Genomic DNA, 24464 nt, shown 5'->3' with positions numbered 1-24464 from the left:
CTGTCAATATTGTTTCTAGGTTTGTTTGGCAGCATTTTTGGAATGATGGGTGTATATGTGTATGATGGTCGGCGAATACACGAACACGGATTTTTCCAAGGTTACAACAAAATCACTTGGATCGTTGTTACTCTGCAGGTGGGTGGATGAAAATATTGGAATTCCTGTATAAATTTTTACATGATATTGTAATATCTTGTTTTGGTTTTTCCTCCGTTAATAGTAGGAAAGATGTGGAACAAGAGAAATAATGTTTAGGTCTTGGCACTGAAGAGAAGTAACAACCCAACCCCACACACGTTTATATGCATGTATGTGTGTTTTATCTCTCAGTGGATATGGTTATAAAAACATGGAAGGACTAGAACGTGGTTGAGGTTTTTGTTTAAGTATGATTTTGGGTACACAGGAGGAGAAGTAAATTATTTTTACCCTGGGGAAATGTCACCATTCACTGAGTCTGTTCCTGACCTCTTAACTAATACAATTATTAACTAAGTGTTGTGTGCTGTGTGATAGTATGTACTGTGTTGCATACCTTGGCCCAGGAAGAACACTGTTCTGTTTAGCTGTATAGATGTGAATGGTTGAATGACTACACCACCTCCAGCACCTCCTTTCCTCTGTACATTGAACAAAGAAATCTACAGTACATTACAGACCATTACAAAGCTGTGCTGACCATGTAACTTACTCTAGAAACTGCCTAGAATTTCCCTACCGCATAGCCCTCCATTTTTCTAAGGTCCATGTACCTATCTAAGAGTCTCTTAAAAGACCCTGTTGTAGCCACCTCTACTGCAGTCGCTGGCAGTGCATTCCACACACCCACTACTCTGTGTGGAAAAACTTCCCTCTGACATTCCCCTTGTACCTACTTCCAAGCACCTTAAAACTATGCCCCTCGTGTTAGCTATTTCAACTCTGGGGGAAAAAGCCTCTGGCTATCCACACAACCAATACTTCTCATTATCTTATACACCTCTCATCCTCCGTCGCTCCAAGAAGAAAAGGCCAAGTTCACTCAACCTATTCTCATAAGGCATGCTCTCCAATCCAGGCAACACCCTTGAAGATCTCTCTGTAGTATCCACATCCTTGCTGTAGTGAGGTGACCAGAATTGAACACAGTACTCCAGGTGGGATCTAACTAAGGTCTTGTATAGCTGTAACATTACCTCGCGGCTCTTGAACGCAATCCCACAGTTGAAGGCCAACACGCCACACACCTCCTTAACAGCACTGTCAATCTGAAGTTGCAGTATTTAATATTGCCAATATCCAATAGGGTCTTGTGATCATGAGAAAAACATTTAAGGTACAGTATACATTTGCACCATTTGTTGAAATGTGGTAACATTTCTTGATATCTCTATTACATGTTAATAATCTTAGTAGATTGATACCTGGACTTTCAACGTTTGGTAAAAATCTTTTCATAAATGAGGAAGTGTTCTGTTTCTTTGGAGACTAGCATAGATTATATTACATTATCTTTTGTACATTAAAACCTACTTGGAGATAATGGGTGTCTTAAAAGATACGAAGGTAGACAAATCTCTAGGGCCTGAACACTGAGGAGCTGGATAAGAAATTGAGGGAGCTCTGGTTGAAATATATGCATCACTGTTAGCTGAGGGTGAGGTGCAAGTAGACAAGAGTAGTAAATGCTGTAGCTTTATATAAAAAGGACTGGAAAGAAAAACCTGGGAACCAAAGACCTGCAAGTCTAACATCTGTGGAGGTATTGTAAGTTACTGGAGTGGGAAAAGGTGTACATGCACCTGGAAAGGTGGATTGATAAGGCAGTGTCAGCATGGCTTTGTGGGTGGTACATGCAGACATCCCACCCTGCAAAAACTCATTTCAGGGAGGTAGCACCATCAATTTGTGGAGACTCCCAGAACTTCCGGGAGAGGTGGGATGTCTGTAATAGAGTAGCTCCTTAGCAGCTAGCCAGCTAGCTTAAATAATGTTAGCTATGCTAATGAACGAATGACACCTGTTAAACTCATCTCAACATGTCTTGTACAGTCTTAACCCACCATGGGCAATAGAAAAGTCACTGTTGCAAACAGCGCAGCGAGCAACACTGTCATTATTTTGACCTCCATTAGGCAGGGGTACACTTTAGTGTAGTTTGGGGTGACGTACGTTTTATATTTTCTTTTTTAGCAATACTCTGCCACTCTGACTCTTATGGAACTCTCTTTGCTCTTGCTCTCGCTGTCTCTCACGCGCGCGCACTCTTGCTCGTGGTGGCTCTCGTGCTTGCTTTCTCACTCTCGCTCTCCTGCGCGCACTCTCTCGTCGCTCTCACTAGCGCTTGCTTTCTTGCTCTTGCGCTCGCTCTGTCGCTCTTTCTCGCGCGTTCTCTCACGCTCGCTCTCAAAAAAATCAATTTCCGGAACATTGTATATAATTTGCGGGCATCAGGGAGCCACTATTAATATGTGGGAGACTCCCGGAACTTCCGGGAGGGGTGGGATGTCTGTATATGTCTTATGAACTTGATTGAGTCTTTTGATATTGCGACTAAAAGTAGTTAACAGCAGGGCAGTTGATCTGGTGTATATGGATTGCTGTAAGGCCTGTGAAGTTCCACATGGTGGGCTGCTGTGGAATTTTAGATTGCATGGAATCCATAGAGTGTTGGCTAACCGGATACACAATTGGTTCAATGAAAGCAGAGACTGATGGTGGAAGGTTGTTTCTCAGAGTGGAGGCCCATGACTAATGATATGCGTCTGATCAGTGCTGATCACCTCTATCAACAATTTGTGTAACGTACAAGGCATGGCTAGTAAATTTGCAGATAACACTAAGATAGCTGCTGTAGTGGACAATGAAGAAGAGTTTCAAAAATTACAGGGAAATCTTGATCAGCGAATTGGAGTTTAAGTTGGATGAATGCAAAGTGTTGCATTTGGGAAATCAAATCCAGTTCAGACTTTCACAGTGACAGCAAGACCCTAGGAAGTCTTGCAGAACCTTGGAGTACGTGCATGTATGTGGTTCACTGAAGGTGTCATTATAGGTAGACAGAATGGTAAAGCTTTTGGCACCCTGGCCTTCATCAGTCAAAGCAGAGTATAAAAGTTGGGAGATCATCATGTGGTTGTACAAGATACTCATGTGACCACACTTGAAGTATTGTGTTTAGTTTTGGTTGCCCTGCTATAGGAAACATGTTATTAAACTGGGGGAGAAATGCAGAAAAGATTTACAAGGATGTTGCCAGGATATGAGGGACTGAGTTACAGGGACATATTGGACAAGCTAGGATCTTGGCGCATAGGAGACTGAGAAGTGATCTGATGGTGTTGGATAAAGTCATGAGGGGCATTGATAGGGTGAATGCATTTGGTCTTTTTCCCTGGGTTGGGGAATCGAGAACCAGAGGGCATGGGTTTAAGGTAAGGGGAAAGAATTAATAAGATTTACAGAGGCAACTTTTTTTCTTTAGAGGAAATAGTTGAGATGATACAGTAATTTAGTTGGACAAGTAACTGGATTGGAAAGATTTACAAGGTTATGGGGCAAACACTAGTAAGTGTGTTCAGTGCTCCCGGTGTGGCCTATTGTATGTTGGTGAGACCCAACGTAGGTTGGGAGACCGCTTCGCTGAGCATCTACACTCCGTCTGCCAGAACAAGCGGGATCTCCCAATGGTCACCCATTTTAATTCCACTACCCATTCCCATTCCGATATGTCCATCCATGGCCTCCTTCACTGTCAGAATATGGCCGTTCTTATGTTGGAGGAACACCTTGTATTCCATTGGGGTAGCCTCCAATCTGATGGCATGAACATCGATTTCTCAAACTTGCAGTAATGCCTGCTCCACCACCCCCCTCACCATTTCCCATCCCCTTGTCCCTCATGTTATCTCCTTGCCCACCCATGGCCTCCCTCTGGTGCTCCTCCTCACCCCTTTTTTCTTTCTTCCATAGCCTTCTGTCTTTTTCACCAATCAACTTCCCAGTTCTTTGCTTCATCCCTCCCCCTCCAAATTTCACCTATTGCTTAGCATTTTTCTCTCCCCTCCCCCTACCTTTCAAATCTGCTCCTCAGCTTTTTTTCTCCAGTCCTGCCCTGCCGAAGGGTTTCAGCCCAAAATGTCGACTGTACTTTTTTTTTACCATAGATGCTGCCTGGCCAGCTGAGTTCCTCCAGCATTTTGTGTGTGTTACTAGTAAGTAGACCTAACTTTGTTGGCGCATTTTAGTCAACATGAAGTAACTAGGCCTGTTTCCATGCTATATGAACTGTACAGCACAGAAGCAGGCCCTTCAGCCAAACTCGAGGGTGACAAAAAGAATAACTGATCGAGTTCCTATTTACCTGTTAGGCCCATATCCCTATTCGCCACAGTTTTGCCAATTCATTTGATCTTTTAATATTTTTAGTAATGTAATGCTTCCAATTATAAACATGTTCCTTTTTAATTTGGCAAACTTGTTTTCCTATCTTGTCATAAATAAAGGATTGATTCCCAAACACATTTCCTCACAGATGACACTAATTACATCCTGTGAAATGGAGTACTTTCTTGTTATCACAACTATTCAGCCTCATTAAATCTATAAGCATCACTTTTGGTAAACAACCTCTTAGACTTCATCAAATGCCTTCAAGAAATAGGTATAAATAACATTAATATTTATTTCTTGTATTCTTAGTCTATTCATAAAAGTCATTAAAAATGATGGCAGGATTGGATGAGGCTCATGATTTGCACTGTTGTCCACATTCAACACTCCCAGGAGATCTTGTTCAAAAGACTGTTCATGGTAGCTGTGATCCAAATGGAAGGAAAAAAATCTGATTACTGCAGATAAAAGATTTATCTGTACTAATTTCAGACAATTTATAATTTCAGACAATTTATATACTTCCATTTAGTTTTATGTCATTGCTTTACTTTGTATTTTTGGCAAATGAAGCTCTTGCACATTTGGGATGTAAACTGATTATGTTGCATTTTAAGGAAAACTCCTTACATTGATCTTGTGTTCTACATGTACATATTTGCTCAGTTTATAGTGGATGCTTTCTAGTCCAGTCAGTTCGAGCTCACCCAATCCAGAATCCTTATTTATTTTGTTTGTCAATCAATTCTTTAGGTAAGGATGAATTGCCGTAAGGCTGAGAATGGCTGCCAAGTTAACACTCAATAATACTTATTATTAAATAAATATATAAATATCCCTACAAGTTAACTATGTGTTTGCGACTCATTCGGTTGCCATTAATCCTCTCTCATATTTTATTTGTAAATCAGATTCTTAGGGTCACAGAGTACAGGTGTATAAACTTAAGATTTTTTGTCTTGAATCTCGTTTCTAACTTGCGTTTTCTTGATGCACTTACTTTATACTTATAAATATGTAATTGTTCAATAATTAGAATTTGAGGGTATCATGATTGTTTTATGCACTTGAATATAGTTCTTTAAATTCATTGTATTACCACTTTGCATTCCCATTATATTATGTATGAGAGCTTGTATGTCACCTCCAGTGATGGGTAAAAGATGCTGCTCCTATAGGTACAGAGATGGCTGCATTAAAAGAAATTCTGCCTCATCATGGAAATGTGAAGTTTTGCAAACCAGAAAATGACTTCATTGCCATGATTGGAGCTATAGAACTTGTAAATTTTCCCATTTTTAACTTTCCTTGTACCCTTGCTAAACATTTCTTCAAATATTAGCCCAATTTTCAGCCTATAACGAATTCTGTTCCAATGGTTGTTTTCAGATTGCCTCCTTTTTTTGTTCTCTAATTTATCTCTTTGTTCTTCTGACTGTCATTCTGAAGTTGTTCCCAGTTACCAGTTCATTCATCATCATGATCATCATTGCCAGTTGTACCAGTGTCCATTTTCCTGGTCTGCCTCCAGTCTGCCTGTCCAAACCAAGCCAAGATTTCCAAAACTGCTGCTCTGCCTCTGGAATCACATTCTCGCTCTGCCTAATTGTGTACTGCACATAGCTTCCTTCTGCGGTGTCATAATCGTGTTAAGCTCTGAGATCCAATATCTAACTATTCTTGTACATGCTGTCTCAGCCTATTGCTTTAGGTCTTCTCATCTAAGCTACAACAGTGAAATTTGTTCAGGCAGAGTGAGTTACCTGACGAACTCTTCACTTCAGCACTAGGAATACTTTGAGGCCCCTGAGAGCAGCCCAACTCTGAAAATTGCTGCAGTTTTACAGTATGTAATGGAACCTGTGTTCTCTGGCATCTGGGTTGATTGGCATCTAAGAATGAGTTTAGCTACATTCCATAAATGAGTTAAATTGAGGGAAATTAATTGCTGACCTGAATATGAAGTCAGTAAGACATGGTGCTTTCTTTTTAGCTGCATTTGATAGTAATACCAGCCCACGTTGAAAGAGAGCAACCTGTTTTAAGTTGTGTGGTTGAAAAGGATTTTGAGACATCCTGAGCGTACAATCAATCAGTTCTGCATAATTCTTTCTTCCCTATTTCTTTTTGATCAGGCTCTTGGTGGTCTAGTGATTGCAGCGGTCATCAAATATGCAGACAACATCTTGAAAGGATTTGCTACTTCGTTATCCATTATTCTTTCAACATTGATCTCTTACTTCTGGTTACAAGATTTTGTGCCTACCAGGTACTAAGACTAAGGAGGATTTTTAAAAAATATATTGCATTTTTATCCCTTTACTTAGTTTTTGTTTTAAGGAAAATAATATATTATTTTATCTATGTAAAATTGAATGTATCATTCTGTGTTTATGGTCTTAATTTACCTGGTTCTACTTAATACCACTTAAGTTTTAGCATATACATAAATTGATTTTATTTCTAAGATATTTGAGATATTTGGATATTTGTTGCTCTAAATAACATTTGTTGATTTTTTTTCCCCCACTTTGATTAGAACTACTCCCAGTTGCACCATCACAATGTAATTAAGAAAATATTATTCCAGTATTTAGAGGGCAGCTTTATCCTATAGATTATCTAATGTAGCCAATTTTTTTTATTTATTGAGATACAGTGTGGAATAGGCAGTTCCAGCCCTTCGAGCAATGCCACCTAGCAATTTCCCGATTTAATCCTAGCCTAATCACTGGACAATTTACAATGACCAACTAATCTACCAACTGCTACACCTTTGGACTGTGGGAGGAAACCGGAGCACTCAGAAACCCACGTGGTCACAGGGAGAACGTACAAACTCCTTGCAGGCAGCAGCAGGAACAGAACCTGGATCGCTGATACTGTAAAGTGTGCTAACCATTATGCTACCATGCTGCCCCGAGCAGATATGAGGTGCCCCTTGATATCAGACTCGTTATCAAGAGCAATAATGACTGCTTCTAATTATCCCTGCAAAAGAGGTGGTCAACTGATGATTGACTGCAGTCGTCAGTTTTGCTACCGAAGGAGTAATACCATGTTGACCATATCTGTAATAAAGGAACACATTTCTATTTGAGGATAATATATGATTTGAGGAAGTTGCAGTGCTTTTGCAGCCCTCATCTTCAAAGTCAGTAGTGGATAATGGATTGTAAAGTAACATCAAAAATGCTGGACTGCGTGTCTTTTAGATGATGCATGCTGCAGCAATGGTCTGCCAGTGAAGGAGGGAGCTATTGTGTATACAGTATGTTGATGTCTTTTTGACCTATGCCCAAATTTCACATGAGAGCGGTAATCCCTGCTCATAACTCCATTCAAGTAAAAACAGTTGAGCAGATTAAAGCAGTCCAAATTCAGTTAACACTTCTACTTTTTTCTAATTTTAAACCAAGTGCAGTATTAAGATCTACTTAATATTTATTAAGCTGTTTCCATTCTGACCAGATTCTCAACTTTACTCGAGCTTCTATGTTGAAGTGTACCATTTAAAACCAATCTGCAAAAATTCACTGTTCAGAAGCAGAATTTGCAATTTCAGATAACAGCCTACAATGCAACCATACTTGAAGTGTTTAGATCTTATGCATACATGTCCTTCCCAGCCCATGTATGACTGATTTGCATACAACCTGTATATATGAACAAGCATTTGGGAAACCGGAAGATTGGATTTACCCGCTGCTGTGGGACTGCAGGCATCTTCTGCCAGTTGAGGACTTGGTTTGTGATTGCATTTCTAACGCGAATTGTTCGTGTTACAGACAATTCACAGGAAAGCAGTCACCTGGGGAGGATCTGTATCATCAAGTGTGATTAGATTGATTAAAGTATTTGGTAGGGCAGAAAAAAAATTGAAAGGAATGGGAAGCTGTACAGTTTACTGTTGAAACTCTCTAGAAATTGCATGAAGAAAGTTGTTTCTTGTTTGGATGCATTAGGGAATTGCACCCAAAATGCACTTGAATATACAATATTGACGTTTATCTTCAGGTTTGTACTAAAATTCCTAGTGTGATCAGTACAACAATGAAACCAGTGTTGTCAGGGAACATAACAAAAGATACCTGTTTTTCCTCATATTAAAACATTCCTGGATGTAATAAAGAACTGTAACTAGTAATTTTATTAATACCTGAAAAAGGGTTTTGTGGCATCGCAATAAGCATTTTAAATAAGGGTACCTGCTGCTATATCATTCAAAGAATGCTTATAATGATATATCAAACCATGTGACAGTTTTATTGGATTTCCACAAATTTGTTTCATAGTTCAGGCAACCCTTACCACCCCCTCAGCTTTATTGTGTTTCTGTAAAACTATTGATACAACTTTCAGAAATAAGGCAATATTCAACCCCAAGATATTTAATTAAATTTTCAGTCCACATCATTCCTGCACAGATTGAAAGGATGTATTATTAGCTACTTGTAGTCATCAAAGGGTGGCGGGGTGGAGATGTGTCTCTACCAAAGGAGTTGTACCACACTCCATCCCTCTGCCAGCTTGCAGGTCATCTTTGGGCAAGGTGTACCATCTGCATAGCTCCTGGATCAGAGTCACATCAAGTCATGGGAGCAAGCAATGGATGGTTGCATGAGTGGCAGGTGCATATCACAAGTCCTGGTAACGTGACCACTGATGCCAGGAAGACAATTAATAATGGCTGGGGACACCTATCTTGGAAGGACACTGAGAAGGCAATTGCAAACCGCTTTTGGGGAAAAAACTCGCGAAGAACAATCAGGGTCATGGAAAGACCGTGATTGCCTATGTCATATGACACGGCATATAATGAACGAACAATAGTTATCAAACAGTTAGACGTAAAGCAGATAGAATGTGATATAGAGTATTCTGGGACAAAAGTATACCTAGACTAAGATATGAAAAACATTGGGATTTTTAAATAACAGACAGTGGGATTCAAATGCATATTTCATGTATACATATGCAATTTAAGTGAAAATACAACCAGAAGAATTTTGGGTTTTATAAATGGTTGTGCTATAATACTCAAATCAAGGCATTTGTGAAGACATACTTTGGGTGGGGGGGGGGGAACCTTTCCCATGCATTTCTAACAATTGCAGAATGGAATGTTCATCAAAATGGTACTTACTGAAGTAATAAATACATCGTAAATTTCCATTATGGTGTATGTTGTATTATATGTCAGTTGAAAGCTGTTTTTTAACAAGAAACTTCTGCTGATCTGTTTTTCTTATAGTGTCTTTTTCCTTGGAACCTTCCTGGTGATAGTTGCAACATTTTTGTATGGATATGAACCGAAGAACAGCACAGATCCAAACAAAGCATGATGTAGAGTCGGTTAGCAGAACACTTCATTCATGTGCAAGTGTAAAACTTGTTCAAAGGTCTAAACGCTAGCACCTGAAGCACTTGGAGTTGATATTAAGGAAATTGTTGGCCATGATAACTTTCTCAAATGTGAGAAATAATCAGTGATTAGAGTAGTGGCACTCAAGACTTGAAATATTGGTGGTTAAATGCAAAGCATCACATATTAGACAATTAAGTAGCCGAAAGGATCATGCTTGGCCTCATGGTCGTAATCTATGCAATGTGCAATCAGGGTTCTTAATTAGAGGTTTGCTGGTGAGAGGGGGTGATTTTGAGAAACTGTTTTAAATCAAATTGAAGGCAATTGCTTGAGTAATTATTTGAAAGAAGACAACTTGTTTTTAAATGGGAACATACTGGACAGCTGGCCTACAATCTGGTCTTCAACTGTAGATAGCATAATTTAGACCAACTCTTTAAAAATAAATACAATTTATTTCTAAATTGTATAAAGAAAATTCTAAAACAAGCTAAGTTTTCATTTGCAATTTTTCAGATAAACTAATGTGGACCATTTCTGTGCTCCCAAACTGTAATTTGAGATTTAAATGGACCAAACCATAAAATTTGATCCCAAAAGATTGATTAAGAATCCAGAAACTTGTGATGGAAATTGAAATGAATTTATTTAATCTCCATAAAGCATTCGTAAACTTGTATATTAGTATCACACTGTATTAAATTGTTTACTGTTGTAGATGATATAACTTATTTTGTCTGTATAGTTTTATAATGGTAGTCACCAGAAAATGGTAAGTCTATATAATTTTTTTTTTTGATTCTTGCAATGAGTAAACTCAAAACATTTGTGAAGGAGGGAAAAATGCTTTATCTATTGTTTAAATGTTCTCTGATTCTTTGCTGTGAAATGACCAGTGCTACCTGATAAATGCGTAATGAAAACTTCGGGTTGGGAACAGTATTAACAACGCTCTTGAATATTACAAGAATGACTGGATTCTTTAAATGGTCTTCTTTACATTGTTTTTCTTGGTATCACTTTGCCCTTGAGCTTGTACATAAAATACTGTCCATCTAATATAAGGATTAAATTTGACTATTTGTTTAATCTATTTTGATAGAAGACTTACAAGAATTGTACAAGGGAATTTCTAGGATTTCAGTAGGATATTCTAAGATATCAACAGCTTTGACCTGACATTAACCCCAATTTTCTTTCCACAAATGCTACCTGAACTAATGAGTGTTCATAACATTTTAAACATAGATGCTGGAAATCCAAGCAACACACACAAAATGCTGGAGGAAATCAGCAGATCAGGCAACATCTATGGAAATGAATGTTTCGGGCCAAAACCCTTCAAAGGGTCTCAGCCCAAAATATTGACTTTTTATTCATTTCCACAGATGCTGCCTGACTTGCTGAATTCCTCCAGCATTTTGTGTGTGTTTATACATTTAATGTTTGTACCTCAGACTTCCAGCATCTTCATTGTTTATAAGTTAAAAATCACACGTCAACTTTAAAGGATTTTTTTGAATTAAATCTTCATTGGAATACGCAATGCCCTGTCACTATAACCAAGACTTCATCATTCAAATGTTATTACATAATGTAAATGACAGCACTTTTCAGATTGTTCTTTTGTCAAAAATGAAGTTTTTTTTCTGGGGGTGAATTTGAAAGATGCTTTAATGTCAAGAAGTTTTGAAATTAAGTATGGTATTCCACACAACTAATGTTAAATACGTATTGATTTGTGAGCCAGGAATTTATTGCTGCTTGGTTAAACCTTGCACATTTTAAATGAAATTTGTGTTTCCCTATTTTGTCAATAATTAGTATGGTTATCAATTACTGCAACCTGATTGATTTTATTTTTGAATGCTACTAAAACTCTTGTTTTATATTAGACAGTTACTGGCAGCTGATGTTTTTTGTTCCCTCAGCTATTATTTTCTCTGCTCCAAATTTACCAATATTTAATACTACGTTCCTGAAGGCATTATCTTTTACTTTGATAAGGTTACAGAAATATTGGTTTTCCGTGGCAGTAAATCAGCCATTCCTTATACAGTGCTTGAAAATGAATGTTTGCTGTGTTCTTAATTCTGAAGTTAGTTCTGAGTGTCAGTCATCCATTGTCCATTCTATGTTCACCTCCTCAAAAACATGAACTTTTAGCAATGGTGTTTAGTTGGAAATGGGAGTGGGATCTACAAAGGATTTTCTTATAAGTATGTTTGACCAGTGAGGCCAAAGGTAGTCCAACAAGAATGGGCCTATTTATGATCTGCTGAATCAATATCAACTGGCGGCTTTCCCATTTATTTGAATGCTCTCCCAGCTGCAATAGGAGATAATTGTGTTCACAAGCTTTGCAACTATTTTTTTGCTCCCACTTCAAAGCCAATAACGAGACCTCTTTGTATTCATAAAGGCATTATTTTAAAGAATCAACAAAAGGGTAATGACATGCAGTACAGCTGACTATTTGGGTGCATTCAGCTCAGTGAAAGCACGGAAAGAAAAATGGCTTTTGAATTGTTAAATGCTGTAAACATGCTAAATCTCTAATTACAGAGTAGATGAAGGGTAGTGGAATTGGCTGAATTTCATAAACACTAATTCATTAAATATTTAGTTTTTCCCAATATAATATTTTGGCTTCATAGTTTTGACGAGTGATGGTACTGCATGAAATTCTTTTGCTTTGAGTACCTGGTATATTCGAAAGGATAAATTCAAATAATATTTAGCTCCTTGTGAGCTGGTGTTCATGTTTGCAACTTTTAATGACAATATATTCACATTACAAAAATGTATTGAATTTGTATGAAAGTGTTTTAGCAATGTTACTGTATATTCCAATGAAGAAAGTCCACAGCAGCTTGCATCACAAGTATCAATCATAATGCATTGGTTTGGAATGGGTTTCTTGTTGGGGGAAAATGGGATCCAAAAGTTCAAAATTCCTCCCATTTTTAAATCATATTAAAGATGTGCTTATGATTATTTGACAATGGTAAAATGGATTTAGAATTTTTTTCAATTGTATTATTTTAACTTTTCTGTAAATCTGCCAAATTGGAATGCATATTTTATAAATAAAGTCTTTCTTTGGATATTTGGAAGTTTGTCTAGTTTAATGGACAAGTAATATTGAACTAATTGCGTTGTGAGCAAACAACAAAAATGTATGGAAACATTGAGACAACATTCATAAGATTTAATGCAATTATGAAAATAAGGTACCTATTTTGAGCGGGCATCGATTATACCAGTGCCCAGGAAGAGCTTGATGATCTGCCTCAAAGATTGTTGCCCAGTTGCCCAGTTACATCCACAGTGATGAAGCGTTTTGAGAGGCTTTAAATTCCTTGGTGTTATCATTTCAGAGGACCTGTCTTGTACCCAGTATGTAAGTGCAATTACGAAGAAAGAATGGCACCATCTCTATTTCTTTAGGAGTTTGTGGAGATTTGGCATGATATCTAAAACTTCGACAAACTTCTACAGATGTGTGGAGAGTATATTGACTGGCTGCATCACAGCATGATTTGGTGACACCAATGCCATTGAACAGAAAATCCTACAAAAAGTAGTAGATGCGGCTCACTGCATCACAGGTAAAGCCCGCCCCACTATGGAGCATATTCATATGAAACACTGTCGCAGGAAAGCATCATACATCACCAGAGACCACCACCACCCAGGACCTGCTCTCCTTGCTGATACCATCAGGAAGAAGGTACAGGAGCCCTAGTACTTTTACCACCAGGTTCATAAACAGTTATTACCCCTCAACTATCAGATGTTGAACCAAAGGGGATAACTTCACTCAACTTCACTTTCGTCATCATCGAAATGTTCCCACAACCAATGGACTCACTTTCAAGGGCTCTTCATCTAATTTTATTAATACTTATTGTTTATTTATTATTTTTATTTATTTTTGTATTTGCACAGTTTCTCTTCTGCAGTCTGGTTAAACACTCAAGTTAATGGGGCTTTCATTTATCCTGTTACAGTTGTTATTATATAGACTTATTGAGTATAAACACAAGAAAATGAATCTCGGTTGTATATGGTGACATGTATGTGCTTTGATAATAAATTTACTTTGAGATTTTGTAGTTTGAAAAGAAAATGATGTTTTTAATACCTAGAGGAAAATTAATATAAACGGTTTTAAGTGTGATGCTGTTGTGTATTTCTTTGTTTACTCAGATGTTCTAACTAGAAACTTGGAGACAATGTCATACAGATAAAATAGAATGAGCAAAATTGTGCTTTCACCATGTATCAATATTGAATCAACTACTACAAAATATAGAAGGTATCAAGAAATAACCTTCCAACACCCCCATATCCCGCCCCCCAAACCATATCTTCCTCAAGTAGTGCTCAGATTTTTGATCACTGCTTTTCCTGCAGTGTCTTAACACCAATTTGATTTCTTCCTATTTTTCAATAAGGGTGTATGGCGAAGTACTCTCCACAGCAATTCTTTGAAACAAGCCAAGTTTAAAATTGCTTTGAATTTTTTAAAAACTCGGATCTGTGATGGAGGATAAAATTTCTTAATCTGACAAATTAACTTTGAGCACCATGGGAGTGATGTTGGAATAGTTTTGATACCTATGACGTCCATTCTCACTTGAGCCACAGTAATTTAAAAGGTGGTTAGTAGTTTCTGAACAATTCACTTGCAATGTCACAAAGAATAACCACACCCTTTGATTTAAACAAGGAAAGTATTTTGTGAGCAGATTTTATTCCTTAAATTTCTTTTTCAACCCTGATCCACTCTTGACCTTTAAAAATAGGAAGACCCATATCTTTGTAGCCAAACAAATGTGTGTAAATTTTAAGACTGTACATTTAATGTTTTAAAATTATTCTACATTCTTACTACATTATACAATTCAATCGTGATTATGAAATAGTCTGAATATTTAAGCAAGTGCTGTACAATAACCTAAGCTATTCTTTCACGATTGGCTTCACATGAGCTATATTACACTTTTAATGCAGGTTCATTGGAATATCTTAAACTTCTTTCATTTTAAATACTCCTTTGTCTCCTTAATTTTAAACTTGACCAATGTTTTGATGGCAGTTGGTGGAGTTCAACCAGGTTGATTGATGTGATAGCCAATTTGTTATGTAAAAGGAGATTAACCACTCTGAGTTATGATTTTATTCGGGATGCCAGGATGATTTTATTCCATCTGAGTCATCTCAGACAACCAAGGACCATAATCTCAAAATAGGGTGTTAATCATTCAGGCCAGATGTGGAAAGAAATTTCACCCTAAGAGTAATGAATTATCAGGACTCACTACCTTCAGGGCTGAGTATTCAGTCACTAATTACTGTAACATTTAAGAAAGAGACTCATATTATTTGGTAATCATGATAGCCTATTCCTTCTATTTCTTATGTTAAATGACATATTATTTCCCTATGCAGGAATATACAATGCTGTTAAGCATTTCTGTGAACCTGGGTCATGTTGCTGTTAAAAGATACTGTATAAAATCTTGATGATGGGGAGCTAGTCATTTAAGAGTCGCTGCCAGCACTGAATTGTTTCAAGTTAATGGTATGAGGTTTATTGTTGTATAACATGCATTTGATATGTTGAAAGTGACTCTGGTTCCTAATTAAAGTTCTAATTGGCTTCACTTTTATATATCCTATGAGCATCAAGACAATTCTTCATTTAAGAATGGGAAAATTTCATAGCTAGACAGTCTGAGGTATTCTTATTCATCTTTAATTGGATCATACTCTTGCCCACATGGTAAAGATTATTTATTTTGAAATATGAAATGTTAAAATTGAGTTTTACTTCCAACATTATCACAAGTATTTTTACCTTTCTAACCTTTCAGTTGCTATATTCAGGTTTGCTAATGATACCAATGTTGTGGGCCGGGTCGGGGGGGAGTGTGACGAATCAACGTATCAAGAACATTAAAAATCTGGCTGAGTGGTGCCGCAATGACAACCCCTTACTTAGTGTCAGCAAGACTGAGGAACTGATTTTTGACTTCAGGAGGAGGAGGTTGTTGGTCTATGAGCCAGTCTTCAATGGAGGATCAGAGGTGGAGAGGGTCAGCAAATTTAAATTCCTCAGTAACACTTTGGAGAACCTGTCCTGACTCCAGCCCGTAGTGCAATTACAATGAAAGCACAGAAGCGCCTCTGCTTCATTGGGAGTTTGCGAAGATTCAGCATGACATCTACGTCTTTGACAAACTTCTGTAGACGTGCAGTGGAGAATGCAGCACCTATTTTTTTTATATAAAAGTATTCACCCCCTTGGAAGTTTTCATGTTTTATTGTTTTGCAACATTGAATCACAGTGGATTTAATATTGCTTTTATTGACATTGATCAACAGAAAAAGACTCGTGTCGAAATGAGAACAGATCTCTACAAAGTGATCTAAATTAATTACAGAGCACAAAATTGATGCATAAGTATTCCCCCCCCCCGCCCCACATCAAATCACTGATGCTCAATTGGTTTTAGAAGTCACATAATTAGTTAAATAGAGATCTGTTTTTGGAGGCGTGTGCAGTCAAGATGCTTTAATTGATTGTCGTAAAAATACACGAATATCTGGAAGCTCCAACTGCTGGTAAGTCAGTATCCTGACAAAAACTACACCATGAAGACAAAAGAACACTCCAAGCAACTCTGTGACAAGGTTAGTGAAAAGCACAAGTCAGGAGATAGAGACAAGAAAATTTCCAAGTCACTGAATATCCCTTGGAGTAGTTAAGTCAATTATCAAGAAATGGAAAGAATATGGCACAGCTGTAAATCTGCCTAGAGAAGGCTGTCCTCAAACACTGAGTGACTGTAAGAAGAGGACTAGTGGGAGAGGCCACCAAGACACCCATGACAATTCTGGAGAAGTTACAAGCTTCAGTGGCTGAGATGGGAGAGACTATGCAGACAATCGGTGCCCAGATGCTTCACCAGTTGCAGCTTTATGGGAGAGTGGCAAAGAGAAAGCTACTGTTGGGGGGGGGTAGGTCACATGAAATTCCAGCTAGAGTTTTCCAGAGGGCATGTGGGAACCCCTGGTTTAAAGAATTCACACTTCTTGTGTCATACTCTGAGCCCATAATCTTTTTTTAATACTGTCTTGAGCTTTGGAGATATTCCTTCTCATCCTTATTCTTATCTGGTAACAGTGATGTCACCCAGGCAACACTAATGGCCTGGGCAGCCTGGTCCATAGATTTCTGCCAGAGTGCAGGCGCAGATGCTACTCCAAAAATAAACCTATTATAGCAACAAAACTCTTTGGAGTCTTCTTCCATCTCCATCTGAGATAGACCTCAGCTAAGTCCTCATTGATGAAGTGTTTTCCTCCAGGAAGGTTTGCAAAGATATCCTCTATCATGGACAGAGGGTATTGATCTTTCAGTACTAGCTCCATGGTGACCTTAAAATCACCACAGATCCTGACAGACCCATCCTTGGCTACTGGTACCACTGGCATTGGCCCTGGGCTCCACTCAATCTTGGAAAGATTTTCTTTCACCTCCATGCGATGTACTTTACTAGTTTATCACGGATGGTATCAGGAACCGAATGGGCTTTGCAAAACTTGGATGTGGCATTTTCATTTAACACTATTTTACCCTTGATATGTTTGAGTTTTTCAGTGCCCTCCTTGAATACTGCTGTGGCATGATCCAGTACATTTCTTAATTCACTTTCAGTTGACTCTATTGCAAGGTGTGTGGCAAGCAAATGGTGGATAGATCTCCAACCAAGTTATTGTCTGAGCTAATCACGGACCCTTCCTGTTCTAACCATATACAAACAATCTGTTACAAATGTCATTCCCACAGATCTTTTCTCCAGTATAAGTTATTAGCTGGACATCTGCAGGCTTCAGTTCAGTATTTTTGAAATGCCTTTCAAACTCATTTTGAGTAATGACTGAAACCAATTCCATTTTAATTAATTTGCCATTCACTTCTGGTGTAAGCCATATTGCTTGTCTGTTAGTTTTCACGTTGTAAATCTCAAGGTTACCTAGTTTCACTCTCATTATCGGATTTTTCTTCAACAGCATGCACATTAGTGTTGATTTTGAAACTGCAACTTGACTTTTCTTTTTCTCCTTCCTGTGCATTTTGTTTATCTCGTCTACTTGACCTGTTTTCATATGAATCCTACTTTGTTGCATTTTCTGCATGTTTTACCTTTTAAACCTGCATTGGTCTGGTGTAGGTCAGCCCCTGCCACAACAGTAACACAATTTGTTTAAGCCGGCAGGTTTCTGTTTAGGCATTGCAATTTGTGCACACTTACTCTCCATTCTGACTCTCAATTGCGTCTCTCGCTGCAGTTTCCGTTGATACAGTGATTTCAACTTCTCTTTTAAATGGGAGTTGTGCTTCAGTTAGGGGCAGTTTTTTTTACTGCTTTCTTGTAAGATTCCACAAATTAAACAATCTCTCAGTGCATCATTAAGCCCATCAAATAACTGTCAAAGCTTAGACAATTTCTTCTTTTTAGCCACGTAAGCTGAAATGAATCGGCTACCTATGAAACAAAATTTCTCCAATCGACAACAGTTACGTTCTGTCTGCTCAGTTTTTCTTTAGCGAGGTGCGCATATAAACGTGGTGGCGTAATGACGTGTGCTTTTCACGTACTTACAAACAACATATGATTAATTATGTAAGCAAACAATGTTTAATCAACAATATAATTACAATGTTCCTTAAATATTGCTGAAATATTAAATACACTAGAGAAGGTGGTGCGGGCTGGTTGCCAGCGAGCGTGTCGGGGTGGGAGGTGATGTGGTCACCATGGCGGCGGCGCGCTGTCCCGCAATGGCGCCATGATGTCAAACAAGAAGAAGAGGAAGCGGCTCCACCGCAGTGTTATGCTGGCCAAGAAGATCATCATTAAGGATGGAGGCACGGTGAGTAACGTCGGGGCCTGAAGAGTCAATGGGCGTCGGTCGATAGTGTGAGGGTGCGGGAGGCGCGGCTGTCGGTGGCCCACATGGCTTCTCCCTTCGGAGTGCTGTGTGGATGGTGTTCAGCGGCGGTACTTGCAGTCCTGCCGTCACCGACCGTACCGTAATTTGCGATCGACCCTGTGCACCAGTATCTACCAGAGCGGGCTTTTTGCACCCACCCTACCTCACACCCGGTTCTCGGGTTCTGATCTCCGACAGGGTTCTCCTTGTCACCGTAATAAACACACGCCAGGAATGCGCCTGTGTTGGACTGCAACCCTCAATCCTTGGTTCTTCAGGTTGCTGTGGATAAGGTTAACCTCCTAATACAGTATTAATAAATACGTGCACGCAAATCATTCTCCAAGTTCTTAAGTACAAATGAAAGGAGAAGGGCTGTAGCTTCAAAGCAAAAATGTACTTCTCAGTTCATGGCTTCTCAAAAAAAAATCGTTTTAATTACAGCAAAAAATATGGAAGAAGAAAATACATGACTGACAAGAAAGTGGTGCTGGTGTTAGTATAAGAAAACGAAAAAAACTTAGAGGATACTCCTTTGTCACGATTCTGGTGACATTTATAATAGGTGCAGGAGTAGGCCATTCGGCCCTTCGAGCCAGCACCGACATTCACTGTAATCATGGCTGATCATCCACAATCGGTATCCAGTTCCTGCCTTATCCCCATAACCTTTGATTCCGCTATCTTTAAGAGCTCTATCTACTTGGCCTCCGCTGCCTTCTGGGGCAGAGCATTCCACATATCCACCACTCTCTGGGTGAAAAAGTTTTTCCTCAACTCCATTCTAAATGGCCTACCCCTTATTCTTAAACTGTGGCCTCTGGTTCTGGACTCACCCATCAGTGGGAACATGCTTCCTGCCTCCAGCGTGTCCAATCCCTTATAATCTTATATGTTTCAATCAGATCCCCTCTCATCCTTCTAAATTCCAGTGTATACAAGCCCAGTCGCTCCAATCTTTCAACATATGACAGTCCCGCCATCCCAGGAATTAACCTTGTGAACCTACGCTGCACTCCCTCAATAGCAAGAATGTCCTTCCTCAAATTTGGAGACCAAAACTGCACACAATACTCCAGGTGTGGTCTCACCAGGGCCCTGTACAGCTGCAGAAGGACCTCTTTGCTCCTATACTCATGCTGTCAGAGCAGTGCTGCCAGGATAATCAAGGACACAACCCACCCAGCCACAACACACTTTTCGTCCCAGAGGCTCAGGAGCTTGAAGACTCATACGGCCAGATTTGGGAACAGCTTCTTTCCAACTGTGATAAGACTGCTGAACGGGTCCTGACCCGGATCTGAGCCATACCCTCCAAATATCTGGACCTGCCTCTTGGTTTTTTTGCACTACCTTACTTTCCCTTTTCTATTTTCTTTTTATGATTTATAATTTAAATTTTTAATATTTACTATCAATTTGTACTCCAGGGAGCATGAAGAGCAGAATCAAATATTGCTGTGGTGATTGTATGCTCTAGTATCAATTGTTTGGCGACAATAAAGTATAAAGTATACTCAATTCCCCTTGTTATGAAGGCCAGCATGCCATTAGCTTTCTTCACTGCCTGCTGTACCTGCATGCTTGCTTTCAGTGACTGATGTACAAGAACACCTAGATCTCATTGTACTTCCCCTTTTCCTAACTTGACTCCATTTAGATAATAATCTGCCTTCCTGTTCTTACCACCAAAGTGGATAACCTCACATTTATCTACATTAAACTGCATCTGCTATGCATCCGCCCACTCATCCAGCCTGTCCAAGTCACCCTGCATTCTCATAACATCCTCCTCACATTTCACACTGCCACCCAGCTTTGTGTCATCTGCAAATTTGCTAATGTTACTTTTAATCCCTTCATTTAAATAAGTTCATGCTCTATGATTGAAATAAGTTAGAGTTGGGTAGACTGGTAAATACATATGGATAGGGGAAAGAAGCTTAAAATGAGAAATGGATTAAACCTCATTGGTAGAGATAAAGACAATTGACAGCAATATATTCAAAGGTCGAAGTAAATTTATTACCAAAGTACATGTATGTCACCAGATACAACTGGAGATTCTTTTTCTTGCAGGTATACTTAGTAAATCCAATAACCATAATGGAGTTAATGAAGTACAGCATCCGACAGAGTGCACAACCGGTCAGCAAAAGACAACAAACCACAAATACAAAAGAAAAAAATAATAATAAACAAATAAGCAATAAATATTGAGAACGTGAGATAAAGCGTCTTTGAATCCATAGGTTATAGCAGGGGTCCCCAACCTTTTTTGCACTGCGGACCGGTTTCGCGTTGACAATATTCTTGCGGACCGGCCGACCGGGGGGAGGATGGTTGCCAACGGACAAGAGTAGCAGTCAAATACGTTGTGTTTACCTAGAGAAAGACTACAATGACCGTGGAGCCTTGCGCAGGCACCAGTGCGCATGTGTGACTTGCACATGCGTGCACCTGCGGATTATTTTTCTACAAATCGTTTTTGGCGATTCTTTTCGGGGGTTGGGGTGGGGGGAGTTGTTAATCACGACCGGAATATCGGTGATAAGTGGCTAATACACTCAATTTCGTTTCTAAAAGGGTTTATCTAACGAATTTAATATTAAACACACAGCACATATTTCCCTCGCATGAATATAGCGATAAGTCAATTATCAGGGGAGGACAGGGGATCTTGAAGTAAGTGTTGAACGAACTTCCAGTAGAAGTGTCAGAAACAGGTTCGATATGATCATTTAAAGTTAAATTGGATAGGTATATGGACAGGAAAGGAATGGAGGGTTATGGGCTGAGTGCGGGTCGGTGGGACGAGGTGAGAGTAGCGTTCGGCACAAACTAGAAGGGCAGAGATGGCCTGTTTCTGTGCTGTAATTGTTATATGGTTATATAAGTCAATAGCATCATAACATTTTAAGTAACATTTGGATATTAGACACACTGCGCATACTTTCCCCGTATGAACATATAAAATCATTGCAATGCACCAATATCGCTGAATCAGTGGGAGCCCTGGGCTTGTTTTCCTACAATAAGACGGTCCTATTGAGGGGTGATGGGAGACAACGATACTCTAATGGGGTTCCTTATGTCCAGTATAATCCACAATTTAGTTTTTGTTACATTCATCGCAGAGATACGTTGGAAATGGAAGCAACGTTTTTGGTGCTTCCATGGCTGTCTCAGGATATTGAGCCTTGACTTTGATCCAGAATGCCGGCAGATATGTTATGTCAAACATACTTTTCAGCCCGCCGTCATTTGCAAGCTCAAGGAGTTGATCTCCTTCCTGCGCTGACCTGGATGACGCGCGGGTAATGACCTCACGTGTGTAATTGCTGTACAGTGGCCGTGACAGGGAATGAGGAAAGGTGCAGCTGACTCCTATCGCCAAATCATATCGTTTCCTCGCGGCCCGGTAGCGGTCCGTGGCCCGGTGGTTGGGGACTGCTGGGTTACAGGAACAGTTCGGCGATGGGACAAGTGGAGTTGAGTAAGTTATCTCCTCTGGTTCAAGAGCCTGATGGATGTGGGGTAATAACTGTTCCTGAACATGGTGGTGTGAGACCTGAGGCTCCTGTACCACCTTCCTGATGGCAGCAACAAGAAGAGAGCATGACCTGGGTGATGGGGGGGGGGGGGGTCCCTGATGATGGATGCTGTTTTCCCGTGACGATGGTGCTTTCCATATAGATGTGCTCAGTGGTAGTGAGGGCTCTACTGTGGGAGACAGAACCATATCCGCTATTTGTAAGATTTTCTGTTCAAGAACATTAGGATTTGCATACCAGGCTGTGATGAAGCCAGTCAATATACTCTCCATCACACATCTACAGAAATTTATCAAAGTTTTAGATGTCATGTCAAATCTTCTCAAACTTGTAAGGAAGTAAAAGGTGCTGCTGTAATTGCACTTGCATGCTGGGTCCAGGACAGGTCCTCTGAAATTATAACACTGAGGAATTTAAAGTTGCTCACCCTGTGTACCTCTGATCCCCAATGAAGACAGGCTCATAGACCTCTGGTTTCCTTCTCCTGATGTCAACAATCATATCCTTGGTCCTGCTGACACTGAGTAAGAGGTTGCTGTTGTGCCACCACTCAGCCAGATTTTCAATTTACTCTCCTAATTGCTGACTCGTCGCCACCTTTGATTCAGCCAGTGGCAGTGGTGGTGTCAGCAAATTTAAATATGGCGTTGGAGCTGTGCTTAGCCACACGGTCATAAATGTAAAGTAAGTAGATTGGGGGCTAAGCACACAGCCTTGTGGCAGACCTGTGCTGATGAAGACTGTGGAGATGTTGCCAATCTAAACTGACTTTGGTCTGTAAGTGAGGAAATCGAGGATGCAATTGTACTCGGAGGTACTGTATTGATGCCAAGATCTTGAAGCTTATTGATTAGTTCTGAGGGGATGATAGAATTAAATCCTGAGCTGTAGTCAATAAGGAGCATCCTAATGTATGCATCTTTGCTGTCTAGATGTTCCAGGGATGAGTGAAGAGCTAATGATATAGCATTTGCTATGGATCTGTTGTGCTGGTAGGCAATCTGGAGTGCATGAAATTCACCTCTCAGGCAGGAGTTGATGTGTTTCATCGCTAACCTTTCAAAACACTTCATTGCTGTGGGTGTAAATACTATAGCAATTGAGGCAGGTTACCATGTTCTTCTTGGGCACTAGTATAATCGAAGCTTGCTTGAAGCAGGTGGGTTCCTCAGACTGCTGAAGATCTCAGGGAATTCTGCATCCAGTTGATCAGCACAGGTCTTTAGTCCTCAGCCAGGTATCCCATCTGAGTCAGATGCTTTCCATAGGTTCACCCTCCTGAAGGATGCTTTCATGTCGTCCTCAGACTGAAATCACAGGGTCATCGGGAGCTGTGGGAGATCGTGATGGTTACTCCTTGTTTTGACGGTCAAAGCGAGCATCGAAGGCATTGAGCTCATCTGGAGGTGAAGCCCTTTTGTCACCTGTGTTGCTCGATTTCACTTTCTAAGAGGTAATAGCATTCAAGCCCTACCACGGCTGTTCAAAATGTTTGATCAATGTATGTTTTCTCCCAAGTATAAAGTATTGGATTATATATTGGTTGTGATAGAAAGAATTTTCAGTTGCTTATGTAAGGATTGTGGACATAAGTGCACGAACCGCTATGAACGTGAACTTTTAAAAGCCAGTTTTCCCAGGAAGTCCAGTGGCCATGTTTGTTTGCAGACGATATGCTTACAGGTAGTTTTACTTCGAATAGCAGGTAGAGCTTGGATGAATTTCCACAATCTACTTCGGCACTACACCTCAAAGGCTTAGCCCCCTGCTCTATTCACACTGTATTTATAATCATAAATCATAATTATAGCTTTATGATCCCATCATCACAGTGGAAATGAGAATTGACTTCCACCAACTACCCTCTCCTTGGAAATTAATGGTCGGGCTGTGTTTGTGGTCGAGTCATTCAAATTCCTAGTGACTATTACCATACATTGAAGTGGGACAAGACTTTACATTCATCACTAGGAAAACCCAGCAGAGATTGTTCTTCCTACGCCAGCTTAAGAAACTTAATATCTCAGGGTGTATCCTTGTGAAATGTTACTCATATATCATTGAGAGTGTTATAACCACCTCTATCACCATTCATTTTCCTGGTGTCTCCTCCCTCTCCAAGTCCAGCTTGCAACAAGTGGTCCACTCAGTGGAGAAGA

General features: G+C 39.6%; 2 protein-coding genes across 7 annotated transcripts in view; both read left to right on the top strand.

The window, feature by feature from the left end:
* Positions 1–13829, top strand: part of LOC140206049 (UDP-N-acetylglucosamine transporter-like) — a 71810-nt gene extending 57981 nt beyond the window's left edge. For all 5 annotated transcript variants that reach the window (XM_072274120.1, XM_072274121.1, XM_072274119.1 and 2 more), the window contains exons 6-8: positions 20–138; positions 6510–6643; positions 9629–13829. In XM_072274120.1, coding sequence (XP_072130221.1) covers positions 20–138; positions 6510–6643; positions 9629–9719 — 344 coding nt within the window. In that variant the 3' untranslated portion in view covers positions 9720–13829. The remainder of the gene's footprint in view (positions 1–19; positions 139–6509; positions 6644–9628) is intronic.
* Positions 13830–18434: 4605 nt separating this feature from the next.
* LOC140206048 (hippocampus abundant transcript 1 protein) overlaps positions 18435–24464 on the top strand; it is a 31645-nt gene continuing 25615 nt past the window's right edge. Inside the window, exons 1-2 of one of the 2 annotated variants that reach the window (XM_072274118.1) lie at positions 18604–18691; positions 23612–23758. Coding sequence is in view for 1 of the 2 variants with exons in the window: in XM_072274117.1 (XP_072130218.1) it covers positions 18608–18691 (84 nt within the window). In the remaining variant the exon portion in view is untranslated. Of the gene's footprint in view, positions 18692–23611; positions 23759–24464 lie in introns of both variants that reach the window. The other variant, XM_072274117.1, reaches the window with a different exon arrangement.

Source organism: Mobula birostris, chromosome 12 (assembly GCF_030028105.1).
Source record: "Mobula birostris isolate sMobBir1 chromosome 12, sMobBir1.hap1, whole genome shotgun sequence".
NCBI classification, from domain to species: Eukaryota; Metazoa; Chordata; class Chondrichthyes; order Myliobatiformes; family Myliobatidae; genus Mobula; species Mobula birostris.
Note: the sequence above shows the minus strand (reverse complement) of the source record. Positions and strands in the feature narration are given on the sequence as shown.